We start from the raw sequence: 23137 nt of genomic DNA on the forward strand, positions 1-23137 counted from the left end.
CGTAGTTCACATAGCAACCGATAAAAAAGTATTTTATTTTTTACATTCTCCTTATTCTCTTTTTCTTTCTTTCCCAATCTCACTCCACCCCCCGCTGCTGCGGCGGCTGCTTCTATCTCTTCTTCTCCCGTCGACTTCCTCCCTTTCTCCTATTCTTCTGCTTCTCTGTTCATTCTCCTACTTCCTTCCTCCTTTGTTTTGATCTATTTTCCTTCGTTCTCTCTCCATTCCTCTTCTTTCTTTTCTGGTATTTGTTCGTCATTATGTGCTCCCGTCTTTATTGCCGTTACCCTTTATTAAACAATTTGTCACTCATTTCCTCATTCCCTTGTTTTCTTCCCCTCATCCATTTCTCTCTCTCTCTGTCTCTCTTTATATGTCTCTCTCTGACTCTGTCTCTCCCTGTCTCTCCCTGTATCTTTGTCCCTCTGACTCTGTCTCTCCCTCTGTCTCTCCCTGTATCTCTGTCCCTCTGACTCTGTCCCTCCCTCTGTCTCTCTCTGTATCTTTGTCCCTCTGACTCTGTCTCTCCCTCTGTCTCTCTCTGTATCTTTGTCCCTCTGACTCTGTCTCTCCCTCTGTCTCTCTCTGTATCTTTGTCCCTCTGATGCTGTCTCTCCCTCTGTCTCTCTCTGTATCTCCTTCTATCTGTCTCTGTCTCTACATCCCTTTATCTCCCGCTCTCTCGGTCTCTCATTCTCTGTCCGTCTCTTTCTCTCCCTCTCTGGTTCGCTGTCTCTATATCTCCCCCTCCCCTCCCAGGCTGGACGGGGGAGACTGTGTGCCTGGCGGGGGACAGCGCCGGAGGGAACCTTAGCGTGACCACGTCGATGCGTGCGGCGGCACACGGCGTGCGCATGCCCGACGGCATCGTGGCGGCATATCCTGCCACCCTGCTCACCGCCTACGCCTCGCCATCCCGCCTCCTCACCCTCATGGACCCCCTGCTGCCGCTCAGCGTGCTCTCCCGCTGTCTGGCCGCCTACGCAGGTGTGTGTGTGTGTGTGTGTGTGTGTGTGTGTGTGTGTGTGTGTGTGTGTGTGTGTGTGTGTGTGTGTGTGTGTGTGCACATGTTATTTTGTGTGTGTTTGTGCTACCGAGTTCCGACAAGAATCGAGTGTCTCACTCTCTAGCTCTCTCTCTCACTCACTCACTCTCTCCCCCTCCCTCCCAGTCTTCCGGTGCGCACGCTACACTCTGTGACACCGTGCCTAGCCGCGGGGGGCAGGTGGGGGGGCAGGCAGTCTCTTCACTGTCATCAATTCCCTGTTTTTCGTTCCTCTCATTAACATAGTGGCTGTGTTATTTGTCTGTTTTCCCATCTCCTCCTCCCCCTCCTCCTCCTCCATTGTGTTGCTGATGGATGACCTGTGTGATACATGCATATTGTTTCTGCCTCTGCTCTGTAATGACACCACAATCTGTTGGGCACCGGCTTTATATTCCACTTTCTGGGAGACTGTGATGTCCTTCTTGCCAATTGAACCTCCTTACTGTCTCTAACTATGTGCATAATATTTCATTATTATCTAAATGCATGACTACGTCTGCGCTGAGCTTCGAGAGAACATGAAACCTCAAATGGATTTTTTTTTGCATTTATCATTCCTTGCTCAGTTCCTCCTCGTATATTTAATCTGTTTCTCAAAGCAGAACCAGGTTTTTTAACATTTGAAACATTTGATTTAATTTAAAAGTATTAGTGGCTGGATACAACTATTACCAATCATGCCCATGGGCTACCCAATCCCATCCCCTCCTACCCTCATGTATCTTGTTGTTTACTTCCAAACCTAAGAAGTAATGGAAGCTGGAACTTAAAGGGGCAGTGTGTAGGATTTAGTATCATCTAGTGAGGTTGCATATTTCAACCAGCTGAACGTTAAGCTATGAGCCAATTGAATAAGTGCGTATTATATACGCACTTATAATAATATACAATCTATAGCTAAAACTCAAGCCAATAGAGGTTGCTAATAATGCTAACTTCCACACTTATATTGTCAGAAACGTTCTGGATTTAATGCCCAATTTCGAGAATTTAACTGTTGGTAATCCTCGAACAAGAAGCCCCATCCCTGTCCGCATGCATCTGAATTCACCGTGAGTCCCTTTGGATAAAGGCGTTTGATAAACACCCAGAGGGGAGTAAGTACCCACTTGTCCCTCGTGTGTGTTCTCCCGGTGCTGTGGAGCAGGCAGTGCAGAGCAGACGGAGCGGCCCGTGGAGAAGGTCAGCACACTGGGCATGGTAAGGAGGGACACGGCCCTGCTGCTCCGGGACTTCAGACAGGGGGCGTCCAACTGGATCCAGTCCCTCCTCGACCCCAACAAGACCTCCACCCCCGCCATCACTGGCCAGACCGCAGAGGGCCCAGCAGCAGACCCTGGTACTGTACTCTGCTGCTCAACTACTGCAGTATTATACTACTCTACTAATAGCACTCTACTACTCTACTACTTTACTCCTCTACTAGTCTATTACTGCATTTTTCTACTTCTCTACCAGTACTTTAGTTCTCCAGTTCTCTACTATTCTAGTCCTCTGCTCCTCTTCTACTCTACTTCTCTACTAGACTACTACTGCAGTATTTTACTACTCTACTACTTTACTACTCTACTTCTCTAGTGCTCTTCTTCCCAACCACTCTAGTCCGGTGTCATCCACCTGCCGCCCTTATCTTTTCACTGAAACATGGAATACTCACGGACTATTCCATGTTTTCACATATCTTTGTACTTATGGTATTGTGTGTGTGTGTGGAGAATAGAGATTGTATTTACTCACTTCCTCGTTCATGTCGTGCAGAACCATATCCAGCTTTAAGAAGACGATATGTGTCTTCTTGCTGTTTCGGAGCAGTGATTAAGCCAACACGGTTATCTACTATGTTCGTATTATCCTGCAATGCTAATTACACGAATAGAGGTGCTTATTAAAAAGTATCTCCTCAATTAAAATCTCAGGCAACCAATTATTGCTCCAAGCCCCCCATTCATTTCCATTCCCCCTCAGGGGCTGAACCAGCGGTGCCCTGCCTGTAGCAGTGTGTTGAAGCTGCTGCATGTCTGGTGCTGCTTCATCGTTATAATTATTCTCCCCCTTTGTGCTTTTAATGCTGACTAATTACAGCGTCATAGGTGGCTGTAGATGCCACTGTTGTCTTGTGTAGTAATGTTTCAAAAGTTTCTTTATTTCTAGATGAATTGTGTGCTGCTGCTGTCTTGGCGACATTGTTCTTGTAGAAGACATTTTAATAACGGTTTCATACACATAATGAGTTATAAATGTACAATGCGTGTTGTTTTCCCCCCTGCTGCTTTCGTGTTTGTGTGAGTGTTAATGTTCATGCCTCTAGCCTGAGGCCAGAGGACAACTGACTTGAAATAAGTTTAAATGAGTGGAGCAACTTAAGTGCAGCCTCCACCACCATTACCGTGGTTGGCTAACATCAGACTTTATTCCTCTCCTCTCGGTGTCCTTCAAATATCCCCTGAATCAATTGGAATTGAGCGTATGGCCACTTTCACCTTCATATCCTCTCTCAGAGTGCACAGTCCATCTTGTTCCCTAATGAACCTCTCTATCACAGTGTTCTCTCTAATGTTCCTTCGCTCTCAAACACTAAATCTGCCACTCTCTCTTTCTCTCTGCCTCTCACCCATTGTCTCTTTTTTGTATTTAGATTTCAGTGTTTAAAAGGTCCGTTCCGTCATATATATGCTCATGTAGACATCAACTTTTTTTTTAATCTTTTTGTTGTAATCTAAAATGTATATCTCTTGCCTCTTTATTAATTTGTTTACCGCGTTTTTAATAAGCTCAAATATCTTCTTTTTGTCTCTCTTCCTCTCACTATCCCTCCCTCTCTCTGTCCCTCTCTCTGTCCCTCCCTCTCTCTGTCCCTCCCTCTCTCTGTCCCTCCATCTCTCTGTCCCTCTCTCTGTCCCTCTCTCTGTCCCTCTCTCTGTCCCTCTCTCTGTCCCTCCCTCTCTCTGTCCCTCCCTCTCTCTGTCCCTCTCTCTGTCCCTCTCTCTGTCCCTCTCTCTGTCCCTCCCTCTCTCTGTCCCTCTCTCTGTCCCTCTCTCTGTCCCTCTCTCTGTCCCTCCCTCTCTCTGTCCCTCCCTCTCTCTGTCCCTCTCTCTGTCCCTCCCTCTCTCTGTCCCTCCCTCTCTCTGTCACTCTCTCTGTCCCTCTCTCTGTCCCTCCCTCTCTCTGTCCCTCTCTCTGTCCCTCCCTCTCTCTGTCCCTCCCTCTCTCTGTCCCTCTCTCTGTCTGTCCCTCTCTCTGTCCCTCCCTCTCTCTGTCCCTCTCTCTGTCCCTCTCTCTGTCCCTCCCTCTCTCTGTCCCTCCCTCTCTCTGTCCCTCTCTCTGTCCCTCCCTCTATCTGTCCCTCTCTCTGTCCCTCCCTCTCTCTGTCCCTCCCTCTCTCTGTCCCTCCCTCTCTCTGTCCCTCTCTCTGTCCCTCCCTCTCTCTGTCCCTCCCTCTCTCTGTCCCTCTCTCTGTCCCTCCCTCTCTCTGTCCCTCCCTCTCTCTGTCCCTCTCTCTGTCCCTCCCTCTCTCTGTCCCTCCCTCTCTCTGTCCCTCCCTCTCTCTGTCCCTCCCTCTCTCTGTCCCTCCCTCTCTCTGTCCCTCTCTCTGTCCCTCCCTCTCTCTGTCCCTCCCTCTCTCTGCCCCTCCCTCTCTCTGTCCCTCTCTCTGTCCCTCCCTCTCTCTGTCCCTCCCTCTCTCTGTCCCTCCCTCTCTCTGTCCCTCTCTCTGTCCCTCCCTCTCTCTGTCCCTCTATCTGTCCCTCTCTCTCTCCCTCTCTCTGTCCCTCCCTCTCTCTGTCCCTCCCTCTCTATGTCCCTCTCTCTGTCCCTCCCTCTCTCTGTCCCTCCCTCTCTCTGTCCCTCTCTCTGTCCCTCTCTCTGTCCCTCCCTCTCTCTGTCCCTCCCTCTCTCTGTCCCTCTCTCTGTCCCTCCCTCTCTCTGTCCCTCTCTCTGTCCCTCTCTCTGTCCCTCCCTCTCTCTGTCCCTCCCTCTCTCTGTCCCTCTCTCTGTCCCTCTCTCTCTCTGTCCCTCTCTCTGTCCCTCTCTCTGTCCCTCCCTCTCTCTGTCCCTCCCTCTCTCTGTCCCTCTCTCTGTCCCTCCCTCTCTCTGTCCCTCCCTCTCTCTGTCCCTCTCTCTGTCCCTCCCTCTCTCTGTCCCTCCCTCTCTCTGTCCCTCTCTCTGTCCCTCTCTCTGTCCCTCCCTCTCTCTGTCCCTCCCTCTCTCTGTCCCTCTCTCTGTCCCTCCCTCTCTCTGTCCCTCCCTCTCTATGTCCCTCTCTCTGTCCCTCTCTCTGTCCCTCTCTCTGTCCCTCCCTCTCTCTGTCCCTCCCTCTCTATGTCCCTCTCTCTGTCCCTCCCTCTCTCTGTCCCTCCCTCTCTATGTCCCTCTCTCTGTCCCTCCCTCTCTCTGTCCCTCCCTCTCTCTGTCCCTCCCTCTCTCTGTCCCTCCCTCTCTCTGTCCCTCTCTCTGTCCCTCCCTCTCTCTGTCCCTCCCTCTCTCTGTCCCTCCCTCTCTCTGTCCCTCCCTCTCTCTGTCCCTCCCTCTCTCTGTCCCTCTATCTGTCCCTCTCTCTGTCCCTCCCTCTCTCTGTCCCTCCCTCTCTCTGTCCCTCCCTCTCTCTGTCCCTCTATCTGTCCCTCTCTCTGTCCCTCCCTCTCTCTGTCCCTCCCTCTCTCTGTCCCTCCCTCTCTCTGTCCCTCTATCTGTCCCTCTCTCTGTCCCTCCCTCTCTCTGTCCCTCCCTCTCTCTGTCCCTCCCTCTCTCTGTCCCTCCCTCTCTCTGTCCCTCTCTCTGTCCCTCCCTCTCTCTGTCCCTCTCTCTGTCCCTCTCTCTGTCCCTCCCTCTCTCTGTCCCTCCCTCTCTCTGTCCCTCTCTCTGTCCCTCTCTCTCTCTGTCCCTCTCTCTGTCCCTCTCTCTGTCCCTCCCTCTCTCTGTCCCTCCCTCTCTCTGTCCCTCTCTCTGTCCCTCCCTCTCTCTGTCCCTCCCTCTCTCTGTCCCTCTCTCTGTCCCTCCCTCTCTCTGTCCCTCCCTCTCTCTGTCCCTCTCTCTGTCCCTCTCTCTGTCCCTCCCTCTCTCTGTCCCTCCCTCTCTCTGTCCCTCTCTCTGTCCCTCCCTCTCTCTGTCCCTCCCTCTCTATGTCCCTCTCTCTGTCCCTCTCTCTGTCCCTCTCTCTGTCCCTCCCTCTCTCTGTCCCTCCCTCTCTATGTCCCTCTCTCTGTCCCTCCCTCTCTCTGTCCCTCCCTCTCTATGTCCCTCTCTCTGTCCCTCCCTCTCTCTGTCCCTCCCTCTCTCTGTCCCTCCCTCTCTCTGTCCCTCCCTCTCTCTGTCCCTCTCTCTGTCCCTCCCTCTCTCTGTCCCTCCCTCTCTCTGTCCCTCCCTCTCTCTGTCCCTCTATCTGTCCCTCTCTCTGTCCCTCCCTCTCTCTGTCCCTCCCTCTCTCTGTCCCTCCCTCTCTCTGTCCCTCTATCTGTCCCTCTCTCTGTCCCTCCCTCTCTCTGTCCCTCCCTCTCTCTGTCCCTCCCTCTCTCTGTCCCTCTATCTGTCCCTCTCTCTGTCCCTCCCTCTCTCTGTCCCTCCCTCTCTCTGTCCCTCCCTCTCTCTGTCCCTCCCTCTCTCTGTCCCTCCCTCTCTATGTCCCTCTCTCTGTCCCTCCCTCAGACGCGGTGAGGAAGAGTGTATCGGAGGCGTCCATGGCCTCCCGCCACGCCGACCCCCCCGTGCCTCCGGAGACGACAGACTTCTCCTTCAGGAAGCAGTCTCTAAAGAGCCAGACCTGCCAGGACCTCAGCTCCCAGCGAAACCCAGACTCCCACAATGCATCGTTGCTCCTGGAACGCACAGTAAGCATGCCCCCACTTCTGTTTTGGGGAATGGATGGTTGAACTTGATAATCAACCTTCAGTTGTTGAATACGTTACAATCTCTTTGGGGATGTCAAACAATTCAAATTGTTAATCACATGATATGTTGTCATTAATTCGTGATGGCAATAGAAAACTTTGCTGGGAAAAGCCCCCAAGTGAAGATAATTCAATTTAAACTACATACAATTATTTTGGCAGATGAGTAAGGCATTGAAAAGCAATGTATACCCTTGTAGAAGGCAGAACTACACCTGTTATCATCATTTCTGGGACCTATGGTCTACCTTAGCCTTTTCAGTGGTTCCCCTATTAAACAGGGCAGTTCTAGTTACCTAACCGCTAGTTAGACAAGGTTAATGTCTTTCCAATGAGGGTTTATCAATATTTTAGTGGTGACCGTAGTTTGAAGTTATGACCATGGATTATGGACGATGGATAGCAAGCAGACTCCTGGTGAGAATGAATGAAGACATTGCTGTCACTTTCATCATGTGGAGATCAAGCGACACGATCCGCCCAGACATCAGCACTCCGTCTCCCCAGCATGCCCTCACTCTGGCAGGGGAAGCCCCACGGCTATGACAGACCGCCACCATACAGGAAACCACTCCCAAACCTGGTGACCATTACCCCAAAAGAGAGAGCAGAGGATCAATCATAACTACATCTGACATGAGCAGAACGTTGTAGTTAGAAGACATGGGTCACAAAATGAGCAACTGGGTTCATTTGTGTTAAAAAAAAATACGCGATTTAATCACTAGCGTTCACACGTTAACGTCAACAGCCTTTGTTTGTTGGCATCAAGAAGGATGCACATAAAAAAAAAACATTCACCATATTGGTAATATAGCAGACGTTTTTATCCAAAGAGAAATCGTATTGTTGTTTGGGCTGGCGAGTCACACGACACCTTACCCACTACACTATCATGCCCAGGAAGACTATTTCAAATGTTATTTTAAAATAAGCGATAATTATATATATAATTATATCATACATATGATTTATGTAGCATCCTAATTCATTCTAGGTGCCTAAAAGTGAAGTGGTGGGACTTCATTCTCCCTTTAATCATGTCAATGGGCCCAGCATTGCAGATAACTCTATATTGGAACTACCTAGGATCTGAGCTTTAGCACTCTACTCTATCAGGAGAAGACAAACATTTCAATTCCAGAGGAGATCACAAACCATTGGAATGATGCATCGCCAAGCTCTGATGTATTACCCTTTTTAAATGTGCCTTGGATAGTCATTTACCACGCTCGCTTATCCAGGAAGAAACTCAAACAAAATTGAATTATTTTGTAGAGGAATGATGATGTTCAGTCTGTGCCTCAACCGCCCGGGCAGCACGTCGAAATCCACTTCCTTGGAGGTCCACACGGAGGATCTTCCTCAACCAGACCACCCTGCGGAGCAAGCAGGCGTCGTAAGCGTTAAACCCTTAATCCAATGACTGCAACCACATCTCAGGGCTCAGCTTTAACACAAGCCCTTCCGCCTAGCTACTAATTATCTCGCCCACACCGTGTGGCCTTATTATTGGAGAGAGACAGAGTGCAGTTTGAGGGTGCTCTGGGGCCTGTTGTAGGGGGGGGGGGGGGGGGGGGGGCACACCGTTGTGTAGTGGTTGGGTGTTCAGCTCCCAGCTCAGAATGTACATGGATCATGGATCCCAAATATACAGAGCCAGGACGCCATGATCGAGCCTGGGAACCGGACAAATCTGCCAACGCTGGTTTCCTTTTCTGGGGCATATGCACCTGGCCTCCATCCTGTTCAGCCAGCAGACCTGTCCCGGGTGGGTCTGATATGGGGCGGGTTTAATACGATGGCTCGCCCTTTTTTTCCATTATGATGTTTTATAATAAGCCACCGAGATGGCTACTGCGGATGTGTCACACGTTCCTATGCTCTGATTGGTGGTAGGTCTATCCAATTCTGTCCAGAGGCATTTCTGGTGTGCACCCGTTGATAACTCCCCCTTGTAAATCGAATAAACTGAAAGGTTAAAGACTAATGCGCATTTGCAAATTGGTCTGGCGATGTCAGGCCAGCCGTACCTGCCTGCTCCTAAATTACCTGTATCTAAATCCCCTGCAGGAGTCTGCAAAATGATTAAAATAGTCAAAATGCTAAGTCCTGCTAAGTGCTTAGTGTTTCTCGTCTCGCTGAGGGGACTGATCAGATCTGAGCTCGCACCCGGCCTAGACCCCTGGGGCGTTCTGCTTCGGTGTCATGCGCATTGAATGACTAACCTTTTGAGCAGTGCAGGACCGCACGATGTGTTGGAGAACCGTCTCTATGAGTGTGATTCCTCACACATCCACGGGACTAGCAGCTGGATGGACTGACGTCAGACCGCCTCATTATTTATTTCCTTATTTCATTTTAATAGTGTCAGATCTCATTCAGCCACTGATACCGAGCGGTTTCCACAAGGGGGGGCGTGGTGTTGTGTACATACCTGCGCTATCATTAATTATAAAATACACTATTTTGTAATTTAGCAGACAAATTATTGTATGCAACAGTACAAGCAAGTACAGTGAATCTCTTTTGATGACATAAGTGACGTGCATTTAGCAGACAATTAATTGAATGCAACAGTACAAGAAAGTACAGTTCATCTCTTTTGATGACATAAGTAACGTACAGGACATAACCAGGTACTCTCATTTTGTTTACACATGTGCCTGCACATTGCTTTACTGACAATAAAGTTTAAGTGAATTAAGGAGCAGATATATGCGTTAGGACCTCCTGCACTAGATTGCCTACAGGTAGACAGCGGTACCAAACCATGAACCTTTCAGCTAGCACTCGGCCTCCTAGCCACTCCACTGTGCTATAAATAATAAAGCACGCACACTGGATGCCTCATCATAGCCTCACCTTGTTTCCCCGCTCCCCCATTTGATCCCCCAGCCGGAGGACGTGAGCTTCTTCCTGGCCGATAAGATGGACCCGTCGTTCAGCCTGGCCCTCTCCTCGGTGGCCATAGCGCCCCCTGCTGTCCTGGAGGCCGACGGCTCGGAGCCAGAGTTCCCCAGGGAGTTCCCAGTGGGCTTTGAGCCACTGCGCTCGGACCAGCCGTCCAACATGACCATGCAGAGCTCCCCGGTGGTCCTGGACCCCTACTGCTCCCCGCTGCTCGCCCCCGACAGCATGTTGAGAGGACTGCCCCCCGTGCACATAGTGGTACGCACCGCATACATCCCCTCTTAACGTACACATAGTGGTATGCTCCACCCCCCTCTTAACGTACACATAGGGGTACCCACCACACTGTTAATGCAAACATAGTGGTACCCAGCCCCCCTCTTAATGTTCACATACTGATACGCATCACCACGCTGTAGATGAACACATAGTGGTACCCACCACAATGTTAATGTACACATAGTGGTATGCAGCCCCCTGTAACGTACACAAAGTGGTACGCACCACCATTCACCACCATTAATAACCACTCAATAACAGAGATAAAACACACACACACTCAACCTGAAATGAAAGCGCTCCGGGGAAATTCAGTGGTTCATGTCATATTAAATGCCTTGTTTTGTTTTTTTTATAAATTTTGTTATGCTCTGTTTATGGAGGTGGCTTGGGCAATCCGATGTTCCCTCCGCTCTAAAGAATGGCAATGAATACACATAGATTAATACTTTGTCGTGATATACAGGGGTGTGTAAAGTCTAACAATTTGGAATATGGTTTTGTTTTCTCCCTCCGGGGGACATCATAATAACATCCATGGCTGAGGAGTGTACAGTGTGCGTTGGGTACGCTGAGTGCCACTGCACAGCCACTTATTATTTCATCCTCTGTCCTAGGTATTCCACCGGCACACCGTTCATTATCCAGCCCCTCGTACATGGCTGTTGTTTACCCAGTTCTCCAGGGTTAAAATTATACATAATTGCGAAGAGAAAGGTCAAAACACTGCCTGAGAATCAAACACACTGGGTTATTGGTTTGCAACGTAACTTTATAAAAACAAAAGTTCAACCATAACTATATAAAACAAAAGGTCATATCTGACACGTTTTTAAGACAAAACCACAGAATTGATATACCGACGGTGGGAATTCCAGGTTTAGCATAAAAAAGAAGTCTACCACTTCCCATTTTTTCACCTTTTAAGCTGGAAGAAAAAGGACTCTGAAATAAACTCTGAAAAATCTATATAAAGAGAGATCAAAAAGGACCTTTGATGTGCAGGAATGTCCTGGAGGCGAGCTAGTGTTGGAAGTTATGCAAAGAGAGTGCCTTCTCGACTCTCTAATACCTGATGTATCTTAACCACCGTCGCCGCCTGTTCTTCTCAGGCAATGGTTTGAGACAGCGAGAATTGAATGGTTGATGTAGAAACACAAGAAAAGGGTAGAGGGGGAGAAACGGGGAGCTACACCAGGCTTCTCTCCGCACATATGTTTATTATGATTCTCTCCACGTATGAACAAGACTCTCATTAGGGTTTTCCAACCCCCTTTCTCTCCTACCTTTTCCTTACATTTGTCCTACTTTTGCTCTTTCTCTCTCCATCCTACTCCCCCTTCTCTCTCCGTCCTATTCCCCTCTCCTCATCCTTCTCTCCCTCTCTATCTGTGGCTCACCCGCTTCTCTTTCTCCCTCTCCCTCTCCTCCCCCTCCCTCCCTCTCCCTCTCCCCTCCCTCTCTCCCTCCCTATCTCTTTCCCAGGCGTGTGCTCTGGACCCCATGCTGGATGACTCTGTGATGTTCGCCAAGCGCCTGCGCGGCGTCGGCCGGCCCGTGACCCTGTGCGTGGTAGACGACCTGCCGCACGGCTTCCTCAGCCTGTCGCAGCTGTCCCGCGAGACCCGCGAGGCGGCGGACATCTGCGTGGCCCGCATCCGCGCGGTCTTCACCCACGAGGCGGGCAGCGCCGACGCCACCGCCGACGCCACCGTCACCACACCGCCGTCGGAGCCACGCAAGCACCGCAAGCTGGAGAGGACCCACAGGGCCTCCACCCTCCCCACCGACGGCGGTGTTGGTGGTGGTGGCGGTGACGGTAGGCCCGCAACTCCCACCCTATCCACGGGGAACAGCGTCTCCGTCGAGGGCGGAGAGGACGAGCCGGCTGAGGTCTCGGAGGTCTCAGAGGTGGGAGAGGGAACGGCGGCGGCGGCGGTGCCGAGCCAGAACGGAGACGAGGCCGGCGGCATCGGGGTGTAGAGGGGCCGTGGGGGGGGGATCGGAGAAAATACTTCTCCAAACCCTGCAGGTTGGGGAGGTAGAGTTGAGAGTAAAGCTCAGTTTTGAATGATGGAACAAAAAAGGCAGAGGGCCCCCTGATGCAGGACGCCCTCCCTCTGTTTTGAAAAAATTCTCTTGCAACCTGTCGGTGCTCCGCCTCGCTGAAGTTCAGTAGCCCGGCCCGTAAGAGAACAAGTAATGCTGTAGACCGCCCCGCTCTTATAACAATTGATATTTTCCCTCAGATAGAAGAGTTCTCTAGCAGCTGCACACAAACGGGCACGCATATGTCTGCACGCACACGCACATAGCACACACACACACACACACACACACACATACTCAATCTTTGCCTTTAGACGGGGGAGACTCTTGAGACCGGTGCGTCCGAGTGTTTGTAAGTGGAGGCCGGAGCAGACGGTTCGTCTGGGCCGTGGCATTTGTGTCCTAATCAGGTATCACTGGACAACGGAGCAACGGAGACATCGCTCCGCCTAAACGGCCGCTTTTCCATTGGGATGTCATTCTAAATCACACTTAATAACGTCACATGGGCTGTGTGTTATGCCCTTTTGGCAGTTAATACAGCCCACTCTGTGGCTAGTTGATCGGCTCCCTCTTCTCTAAATAGAATTACCAGGCTAAACAACATCTAACTTATGAAGGGTGTTTGGGGGCTCAACTTGTTGAATTGATTCTCTTGTTTTTTGGGGACAACACTATTACAAAACTTACACTCAACTATTGTTAAATATGCAGTTAATCTGAACCAGTCAAATGGATCGAGGTATATTTAGTTTGCTACCCTCTTTATGCAGTATTATACCTCCAGGGTTTTCCTATTTTCTGAAACAAATGTTTATATATATTTTATTAGACTGAAACTTTGTTTGTGCAAAATATTGTTCTGGGCTCACTGTGTACCTTTCTCTTCAGCGGATGGCACTGTGGTTGTTGATCTCTGTTCATCCCATGCTGTGCACTCTCTCTCTCTAATGCTTTGTGCTGAAGCGTTTCAAAGTGCACACCATACACATTTCCCTGTCTCGGTACCTGCCTGGCTCCTACCCGTACAGTGTTGGTGCGTTAGCGTCCATAATGCTCTCTCATTGAATCGATGCGTTTTAAGAAGAATACTGACATTCACACCTTTCGACAAATGAGATTTGTGTCTTTATCAATGCAAGCAGGCCCTGGTTTCGGGTTTCTGTTTCGTTTTAAGATTTTTATGTCAACGGAAATGTTTGGAGAGAAGACTGAAAATTGGTTTTGTATTCTTTTTTTATTATTCAGGGTGTTAACGTTGGCACAGCCGAACCATAACTGTGAATAGTAATGGATCATAGCAGGAGTGGTCTATCACTTTCTCCTGCTTCCACGCTGATTGTGGCACACCTGTTACATGACAGCTACAATAATTGCGTCATTGCCTTAAACCATCCAAAACCATGTATTACTTTATGTATCGGGGTCCATGTAAACGCCCGCTTTCAACTGAGGAAGTGGAGTAAGATGAACCTTCCGTCCACTTTACACACGTTCCTGACCTCCGACCTCGCCCTCATATACCCCATCCAATGTGTGTTGTATGTTGAACGCAAGAGTTAGCACGGCCACTTCCTGTTGGTTGGGGGAGAAAAATGTAGGAAAAGCTTAGGAAAAACAACAAGAAAAACCTTAAGGGCCTATAGACCCTGCAAATGGGCTCCAGCAGAGGTTGTAGAAACCCATTAAATTCCTATTTTCCAGCCGCATGTAGATGATGATCCCTACTGCGCGCCCTGTGGTTCCACCAGCTGAGTGATGATTGGCTCTTGCTCCGGCGACCCTGGGATCCCGTTCAGCTGCTTCGCCGTGGAAATATGTGTCCTTTCTGGAGGGTCAGTGTGTCTCCGTCAAAGTCCAAAACTAAATATAGACGCAAACAACCACGGAGCGCCCTCCCCCCCCCGCCCCCCTCCCCCCCACCCCTCCTCTGCCGCGGCCCTCAGCCAGCAGCGGGGCCGGGTTGCCAGGTCTGGGGAGCCGGAGCCGCTTGATGAATGGGCTTTGGAAATGAATGGATGAATTCAGTGCAGCATAAGGCTTTTCAACACACACACACACACACACACACACACACACACACACACACACACACACACACACACACACACACACACACACACACACACACACACAAAATAGAAAAAAAGTAGCAGGATTAGACCATGCTCGGTTTCTGTTCGCCCAGAGGACTTACTGCCATAATACTGCTGAGTGTGATTGATGGAGAGAAATCGGAAGCTAGAAGAGGAGAAGGATGAGGAAGGTAGCATCTTCCATAGAGAGGCTGGGGCCAAGTGTGAGCTTGCGGTTACCCCCGTGGTTCTCCCAGCCTGCAGAGATGGGAAGTTTGGTTTGTTGTTGGGCAAGTATGGGTTGGTGCGTCATACTTTCGTCGCATGGGGGAGGCTACGCATTACGCAAGTGTGGTTCCCATCTGCGTGTTCCTGTGTCTGAATGTCACGGCCCCACCACGAGGTGTGGGTTCTGTTGTCTGTGCTCCCGTTCTCATCGTGGGGAAACATGACTTTGCTTGCTAGTCTCCCGGTGCATATCGTTCACTTGTTAATGTGCTTCTATAAGTGGTTGTGTTTTTAGTTTTTGAAAATCACTAGTTCATGCTGTCTGACTTTAAACAACCAACCTCTTAATGTAGCTGGTGGTGATGACTTTAATAGAAGATGAATTGCTGCAAGTGTTGAATTAAATAGTCTTTCAGTCTCTCTTACGTTAATATTGGTGCAGATCCTTTGGGGGAAACTCTAGAGCCGACATTGTTTGTTAGAAGCTAAAACTACATTTTATTGTATAGTGGTGAGCCTCTGCATCGGTCGCCCGTGAGTGTGTGTTCATTGTGTACGGGACCACCACAGTGGACAGGAAGGGGATCCAGCAAACTCATCTCGCACACTATCTTGTCTATTACCTCGGCTGGGTTGATCCCTCTACCTGCCTCTACCGTCTTCAAACGTAGTGTGGACCCTTTATGCTGCCTATGTCCTAGACTGTCTATGTCGTCCGTGTTGTGTTTTGAGTGTGTATTGACCGAATGAATAATTGGCAAAAACCGTGTGTTTGAGAATTTCAAATAGACTTTCACGTCCCTGTGAGTAGGCTTTGGTTGTTGAGTGTAGAGTCGCTTATTGGTGTTAATTTATGTACAGCATACCTCTGGTTTTCCATGTCGAGGCGCTTTTCCCATTAGAGAATTCCTCAGCCCCATGATATCGTGTTAATTGAAAAAGATATCTGCAGGCATCAGCTTTCCAGGGTCTAACTAGGGTCAAGTTGAATCTGTGCAGTTATCCACCATCATTATCTTTTATCCTTTAGTTTCGACTTCCCTGGCTTTCTAACTTCCTGATGACTTTGTTCCTCGGGGAGCGAGGATATGACACCGCCACGGGTCAGCTGTGATGGAGTCTGCCAAGGTTGGCCCGTCAGCAGCCTCCACAGTCGTATGCCACGCCGATTATGGTTTTAAATGGAGCGCACTTCCACTGATCCCTTCATAATCATATCTTTCCCGCGCTGAACTGACCATGACCACTTCCCCGTTGTTTTAATTATCACATCACCGTGCACACACACACACACACACACACACACACACACACACACACACACACACACACACACACACACACACACACACACACACACACACACACACACACACACACACCTGAACTGAACTGAACTGAACTCGACTGAACTCGACTGAACTCGACTGAACTGAACTGAACTCGACTGAACTGAACTGAACTCGACTGAACTGAACTGAACTCGACTGAACTGAACTCGACTGAACTGAACTGAACTCGACTGAACTGAACTGAACTGAACTGAACTGAAACGAAACTTGAGGGTGTCGTCGGTTGAGGAGTCGTATCCATTACGCACGCCGTCCTTGGACCTGGAGCGCCCGTTTGCGGTCCAGTCTGCGATGTCAGGCTTCCAATGACGTCAGTGCTCAGTAGGCCTAAATATTTTGCGTGTATGAATACAACTTCATGCCCATATCAAACACAAGCAAGCCATAGCCCTACAGACTCTAATCAATACTGTGGAAGTACTTGAATACATATATTTATTCTTTTTTTTTTTTTTTACAAAAAAATTAAGCAAGTGCAAACCTGTTCGAACAATGTGGTGAAGTGAAAATGTTTGTTCATTCAGATGTGTTGATCTGGTGCAATGTGTGATTGATTTATTTAGACACCTGCAATTTCCGTGCAGGTTTGAATCAATTTTAAAACGCTGATCCTTCCTTGTTGATTTGTATCAAAATAAATATATTCTACTATAAACCTTTCATTGTTTTGCCTTGTATTATTTATAAAGGTGTTATTGGTCGAGGTCAGCATGCTGATAAAATGTTAGCCTTTACCATATCATGCCATTTAAACCAATATGATATTGTCACACTTTAATTGCATAGTTATATATGGCTCTTACTAACATTAAGGTCTAGATTTGGATTTTAGATGAGAAAGAATCGGTGTCGGCGTGCGTTAAAGCGCGCCCCCCTCGGACTCAAATATTGGGGACACCTATCGACGGGGTAGGGAGCGCGCATCTTCTGTGCTCGAATTCACCGAGCAGCACTCACGGTTACCGTGTGCTCCCGGAGATCTGGGCGAGGGGAGCCAGTGGTCAGAACAGAGACGGAGGGGGAGAAAGATGGAGGTTAGGTTTTGTGGGAGACTTCTGTGCTTGGCCGCGTTGTTCACTGTCCTATGTGTCGCGTCTGTCTTCGGGAAACACGTCAAAGGCATCGTCAACACCAAAGAGGTAAGGATTTGTTTCCTCACATTCATCACTGGAAATACCACCGCCACCACAGACACTTATGATACTGTTGTAGGAACAGGATCCGAAGGCATGGTCGCCACGCAGGTCTCCGCGGTGAGGTTTTCAGCCGTCCCTGGTCAAGTTGACTCGGATATTTCGGCGGCTATTTGTGACCGTGTTCACCTATCAAACACAAAGGCAGCTCTGGGAATTTGCATTCTATCGGTATGCGTGTCGTACGCACCAAATCACCTTCGTTACTCGTTCTCTTTTTAGGATGAGCATTGCCAAAACAAACCGCGCCAGAAAAAGACGTACTGTCACGTTGATTCCACACATCTGCATCTCGGTTTTTCTTTCTCCATACGATTAATGGCTGTTTTCCTTATAATTCCGTTTATTCTGAGCCTGGTCGTTACAGGTGTGCGTCAAATGCCTTCATGCGCGCACGGATCGCGTTGTATTATGTACCGCTGTGTCACCCAGTTCCATCAACTCTGACCACTTGACATGTTTCTGATGAGGTCAAGTGTTTATCAAATCCTAACACGCCATCGGGTTGGTGGCGTATATTTTTGTGTTCCCTGTTCGATGTGCCTATCCTTCGCCTACGGAGTGGCTTATGGACTATTGATAGAAGTTGCCTCTGACATTCCTATCCGTCTCCATACTCTTCTTCTTCTCAATTTACGTTGGCAGAAACCCCAGGCCTATAGTTCCCCATAACATGAATGTTATTGGATACCTGTTAGGGAGTGTAAACCACTTCTGACAAGGTTATTCGTCGTTTAATGTCCACCTAACTTTCGTGCCTTTTTTTTTAGGCCACACCAATTATTTATTTATTTAAGCATCCATTATAATTTGCTGCACAGAAGGTTGTTAATGTGCAGTGCATGGAAAATAGAAGTTCAAATTGGAGCCTCATCATAGGCTAAATCTGATAAACCAGTCTGGGAGAGTCAATGCCCTTTAACCCTCCAATAGTTATACTGCTGTGCCAAGCAGAGACACTGACACGGTCGAAGAGAGAATTTATTTACTATCCTTGGTTCTCCTGGAACAAAAAAAAAGGATCAATAGAAATTAAATGTGCATTGAAAAAACCCCACTAAAACTGTCTTTTAAATGCTGGATCGATACTTTGGCATGTCAGTGAAATTGGCTCCATTTACTTGTACTGTAGAACTAGCTGCTGCCAGGCCTGCGCTATGAGACTGCTTGTATTTGCAAAAGAAAACACAAACTGTATCCTTATTACAGCAGCATATAATGGACAGTTAGTGGAAACAAGGTACAGAGGTCCCCATCGGCCACGCTCTACCTGCAGGCATCCTTGAGCAAGATGCTCGATCCCCATAGACCTGACGCCTAATGACCTGTGTCTGGGAATGGAGTGCTAATAGTGTTTCTCAAAGTTATAAATTATTCTGAAACATTCAATGAGGCAGTTTCCAACATATTTTGTTGGGAGAAAATGCTGGTCTCACAGGTCTACAAGAAGGAAACGTTGGGCATTTGTGCGGATAACCAGCAGCAGCTGGGTTCGAGTTCGATTGAATCTGCTGTGTGGTGTTATCACACGCACACACACACACACACACACACACACACACACACACACACACACACACACACACACACACACACACACACACACACACACACACAGGAGGAGGAGAAGGTCAGGAGATCAGTCAATCCATAAGCTTTCAAACAAACATATCCTATATTGACTATTCCTGTTGACACTCGCATCATTAAAGTCAGCATCTTAAACAGTCACAGAAGCGGTTGTGATATCGTTCACACTAAAATAGGGGGCACTCTATCAGAGCTAGTGTTGAATTACCCTTGGACCAACTGGCAGCTTCCTACAGGCTCCACTGAGCACCTTATTGGCCTGCTGAAGCCTGGATGGCTCGTTTGATATTATCATCTCTCCTTTGATGTCATACAGTCATCTGTCTCTCGGTAGCTGCACCCCATCACACAGGAGGCCCTGGGAAGACTCGCACCGCTGTTTTGGTTTATTGGATAACCGGGAGCTGAGGAAGGGGGAGGGGGAGCCGTTTGATTGGCTGTGAACTTTGAAAAACCAATCTCCAGAAATGTTATGTTCGAAGGGAAATTCAGTTTTCCCAGGTGAGGATGAGTAGAAGGAAAGAAGATGGAGAGATGGATGGATGGAGAGAGAGACAGATCGATAGGTACGTACTTTGATACATCGAGAGAGATATAAATAGAGAGAGAGAGATAGTTAGATAGATTGTTTTAACACATCATCAGTCTTTCCTGTGCCAATCTTGCCCCAAGGTCAAGCAGTCTCTCCCTCTATCTCCCTCCATCTCTCTCTCCCTCTCATTCTTTCAATTTATTCCAAAAGATACTGACTCAAGCACAGCTGCTGAAATACGGAAGTTATTAGTGCAAGTCCAGGCGAGCGAAGGGGTTGCCATTGCCAAAGAGCTCACGATGAACCGGTTGGAAGAAGTTCTCCAGTAACTGACACAGAGCACAACACGATCTGCCCTCAACACCAACAGGTGTGTGGTGCCATTCCCAGGCAGAGCTGTTAGGCATGTGGATGGTGTTCTGGCGGAGACGCACACGCCGTTAGGCCGTCGGCATCCTAGCAGGGAACGGCAGGCCGCCCTGGACACTAGTAAAACTGTTGTTAAAACAGCTCATTGTGGAGCACAAGCAGAATAAAAAGACAAAACAGACATAAAAAATGCATGAAAAAAAAGAAGCAGCTGGTTTGAGTCCAGCTGGAGAAGGTCATGGCAAGACTGTTCCAGACGAGGACGGACAGAGAGATGTGTGTGTGTGTGTGTGTGTGCGTGTGTGTGTGTGGGGTTGGGCGGGGTTATAATGATTAGTGTAAAAAAAATCGGAGCCTTGATTAGAAAAAATATATGAATCTGCAGTATATTTATATTTTAATAAGATTTTATGATCCTCTTGCATGGCTCAGTGTCGTCTCTCTCTCTTTCCTCTCAACCCCTCACCCCCTCTCTCTCTCCACCTCTCTCTCCCCTTTCCTCCCTACCCTGAGGTTAAACCTTCCTCCAGACTTCCACTGACTGACTGGGTCAGGCCAAGCGATTCGTCTGCTGAAACAGTGGTGTTTTCTCAATTCTTTATCTTGGAAGTGAATCGACGTTGCAGGAGTTGTGGTGAAACTTTATTTGTTGATGTAAAATCTATTAATGAGATTGATCCTCGTGTGTGTGTGTGTGTGTGTGTTAATTTTTGGTGTCAGCTGTGTGTGTGTGGGAGCAGTAGAACCTGAGGAATAGAAACAGTGGCTGGAGGTGTCTGACTTCATCCCCTTGTAGTCCTCTTGTTTCCCATGGCCACTGCATTGTGATTCAGAGTCATTCAACCACCTCTCCGTGCACGCGTGTGTGTGTGTGTGTGTGTGTGTGTGTGTGTGTGTGTGTGTGTGTGTGTGTGTGTGTGTGTGTGTGTGTGTGTGTGTGTGTGTGTGTGTGTGTGTGTGTGTGTGTGTGTGTGTGTGGTTATCTGTATGTGCACGGACACCCCATTAATCAAGAGCTATGCCTCAATGCAGTATCGGGCAAGTAAAGCTATTTACTCCCCCCCCACTCTCCCCATATCTCTCTCTTTACCATCACTCTCTGTATCTCTCCCTCTCTCTCTCTCTTTTCCTCCCCCAATCGCTTACTCTCTCTCCCCTTTACATCCAATTCACTCTGTCCCCCCTCCCTCTGTCTCTCGGATTGTCCTTTCCTCTGTTTTCTGTCTGTTTTCCTCGTTCTCTTTGGATTTCTGTTTGCTTGCTAAGCCTCATTAACAATTAATTACCAATCAGCTAGTCAAGTCACCCCTACACCGCTGGGCTGCTCAATGATTCATTAGCCAGGGTTACACAACAGTATGGCCACAGCACATGCATCCGGCATGCATGCATGCACGAACACACACACATAAACACACACACACCGATACTTACTTTACAACTGGGCATAAGGTATCACACACACACACACACACACACACACACACACACACACAAACACACACAGACACTGACACACACACACACACACACACACACACATACACTTACACGTACACGTACACATACCCCCACACCCCCCATATCACGTAGTAGAGGTAAGCAGGTGTAGCTGTAAAAGTTCATGACATTAGGTGAATAACTTGGCTCATGCCTTCACTGGGCTCCAAGCTAGCTTACATCATATAGATAGACGATACCTGTGTGCTTCTCTGACCTTGTTTGCCTTTTTTTTGGCAATCGATTGGAAACAGGCATTTTATAATTGTTAAATTGATGAAATAAAAATACAAAATATTTACTGGTTATGGCATATAATTATATCTATACATGTCTATTTCAGATCATAATGAAATTAATATTTGCTTGTCAGAGGAGGCAGGCTGTTGAATTATATTTATGTCTTTTTAAAGACAACTCAATTAACAACGTGATCAAGAATGCCTACACTCTAATGCCATCATGGATACATGCAATTTTCTATACTGTGAGCAGGGTATTATTAGCTATTATCTCAAGTGTCAATTGTCCTTTTGTGCAATGCAAAGTGATTATTGTCGGCAAGAGCCTTGACTAATTATCAATAATTAACAGATTAATAATGGAAGACACATTTTGCACATCAATGTGTTTTTCAAGGCATTTGTTTATTCATATTTATAAGTAAACAACCGTTTATGTGAGTACATATAATTATTCATTGTCTTATTTAATAGTCCTCATCTTTAAGAAAAAATATCCCACACCCTCTATTATAGGTTCCATTAATAATAATAAACACTGTAATGACTCATATAATACCCTGGGACTGCAGCTGACTCCGGTCTGGCCGTTCAGTACGCTCTCCTCAGTGGTGCTGGAAAGCAGAACTTTGCTGGGGTATCGCACTGTATATTCTCCACACAGTGTATTCTCCACACAGTGTATTCTCCACACTGTATATTCTCCACACAGTGTATTCTCCACACAGTGTATTCTCCACACTGTATATTCTCCACACAGTGTATTCTCCACACAGTGTATTCTCCGCACTGTATATTCTCCACACAGTGTATTCTCCACACAGTGTATTCTCCACACTGTATATTCTCCACACAGTGTATTCTCCACACAGTGTATTCTCCACACTGTATATTCTCCACACAGTGTATTCTCCACACAGTGTATTCTCCATCTCCACTGTATCTGCTTGGCCTAGCTCACAGCCCAGCATGGCGTACAGTGCGGCTCCACTCACAGCAGAGCCGATTAGCATATCTTGCAGCGTGACATCCTCCCGTCAGGCCTCTCGTCGGCCACTTCATTTTGAGATGCGTCTCAAAATGGCATCGCAGAGATTCTTGTCTAGGTAATTGGTGTTCAAGTGAGGTGTGAGTGCGGGGCGCGGGCAGGCCTTTGTTTGTGTGTGTTGTTATGGGGGGTTTTCTCTCTGCGGTGGCAGTAGAAAGAGCTCTGGAGCCAGGCTAATGATGTTCCAAGGGCTCTGAACGCTGTGCGATCCGCTGAGAAGCTAAAGTGAAGGACGGTGGCGGAGAGATGACAGATTAAAAGTGCCTTTTCCTCGTCAATAAATGCTTTGGCCTTTTGATTTGATTAAGTTTCTATGGCAGCTGCAAACTCAGGCATGTGTAGTGTGGGGGTTGCTATGACGATGAGGTGGAATTGACGGCTTGGGCGACCTGTGAGGCGAGACTGTGTGTTTGTGTGTGTGTGTGTGTGTGTGTGTGTGTGTGTGTGTGTGTGTGTGTGTGTGTGTGTGTGTGTGTGTGTGTGTGTGTGTGTGTGTGTGTGTGTGTGTGTGTGTGTGTGTGCGGGCGTGTTGAGTTATGTGTTAAACCCATCTCACAGCCTTAATGAAACATGTGGTACCAAGAGTATAAACAAGGGATGTGTGTTTGTTTGGCTACATCTGCCCATGGTAGTGTGTGTGTGTGTGTGTGTGTGTGTGTGTGTGTGTGTGTGTGTGTGTGTGTGTGTGTGTGTGTGTGTGTGTGTGTGTGTGTGTGTGTGTGTGTGTGTGTGTGTGTGTGCATTTTAAGCTCAACAAGGGAGTCTTTCATAGCCATGGTCCGTAGTCAGTCAAACGTTACGACCCCCCACCCTCCCCCTTGTATCTCTCCATCT

At 48.2% G+C, this 23137-nt stretch overlaps 2 protein-coding genes across 3 annotated transcripts in view; both read left to right on the top strand.

Moving 5' to 3' along the window:
• The window catches only part of lipeb (lipase, hormone-sensitive b), a 48350-nt gene extending 32548 nt beyond the window's left edge, over positions 1 to 15802 (top strand). The window contains exons 9-13 of one of the 2 annotated variants that reach the window (XM_030370353.1): positions 763 to 990; positions 2199 to 2390; positions 6692 to 6873; positions 9832 to 10104; positions 11611 to 15802. In XM_030370353.1, the coding sequence (XP_030226213.1) occupies positions 763 to 990; positions 2199 to 2390; positions 6692 to 6873; positions 9832 to 10104; positions 11611 to 12108 (1373 nt within the window). In that variant the 3' untranslated portion in view covers positions 12109 to 15802. The remainder of the gene's footprint in view (positions 1 to 762; positions 991 to 2198; positions 2391 to 6691; positions 6874 to 9831; positions 10105 to 11610) is intronic. The other variant, XM_030370352.1, reaches the window with a different exon arrangement.
• A 397-nt stretch (positions 15803 to 16199) lies between these two features.
• tmem145 (transmembrane protein 145) overlaps positions 16200 to 23137 on the top strand; it is a 34705-nt gene continuing 27767 nt past the window's right edge. The window contains exon 1 of the mRNA XM_030370354.1: positions 16200 to 16968. Within this exon, the coding sequence (XP_030226214.1) occupies positions 16858 to 16968 (111 nt within the window). The 5' untranslated portion in view covers positions 16200 to 16857. The remainder of the gene's footprint in view (positions 16969 to 23137) is intronic.

Source organism: Gadus morhua, chromosome 11 (genome assembly GCF_902167405.1).
Source record: "Gadus morhua chromosome 11, gadMor3.0, whole genome shotgun sequence".
In the NCBI taxonomy this organism is placed as follows: domain Eukaryota; kingdom Metazoa; phylum Chordata; class Actinopteri; order Gadiformes; family Gadidae; genus Gadus; species Gadus morhua.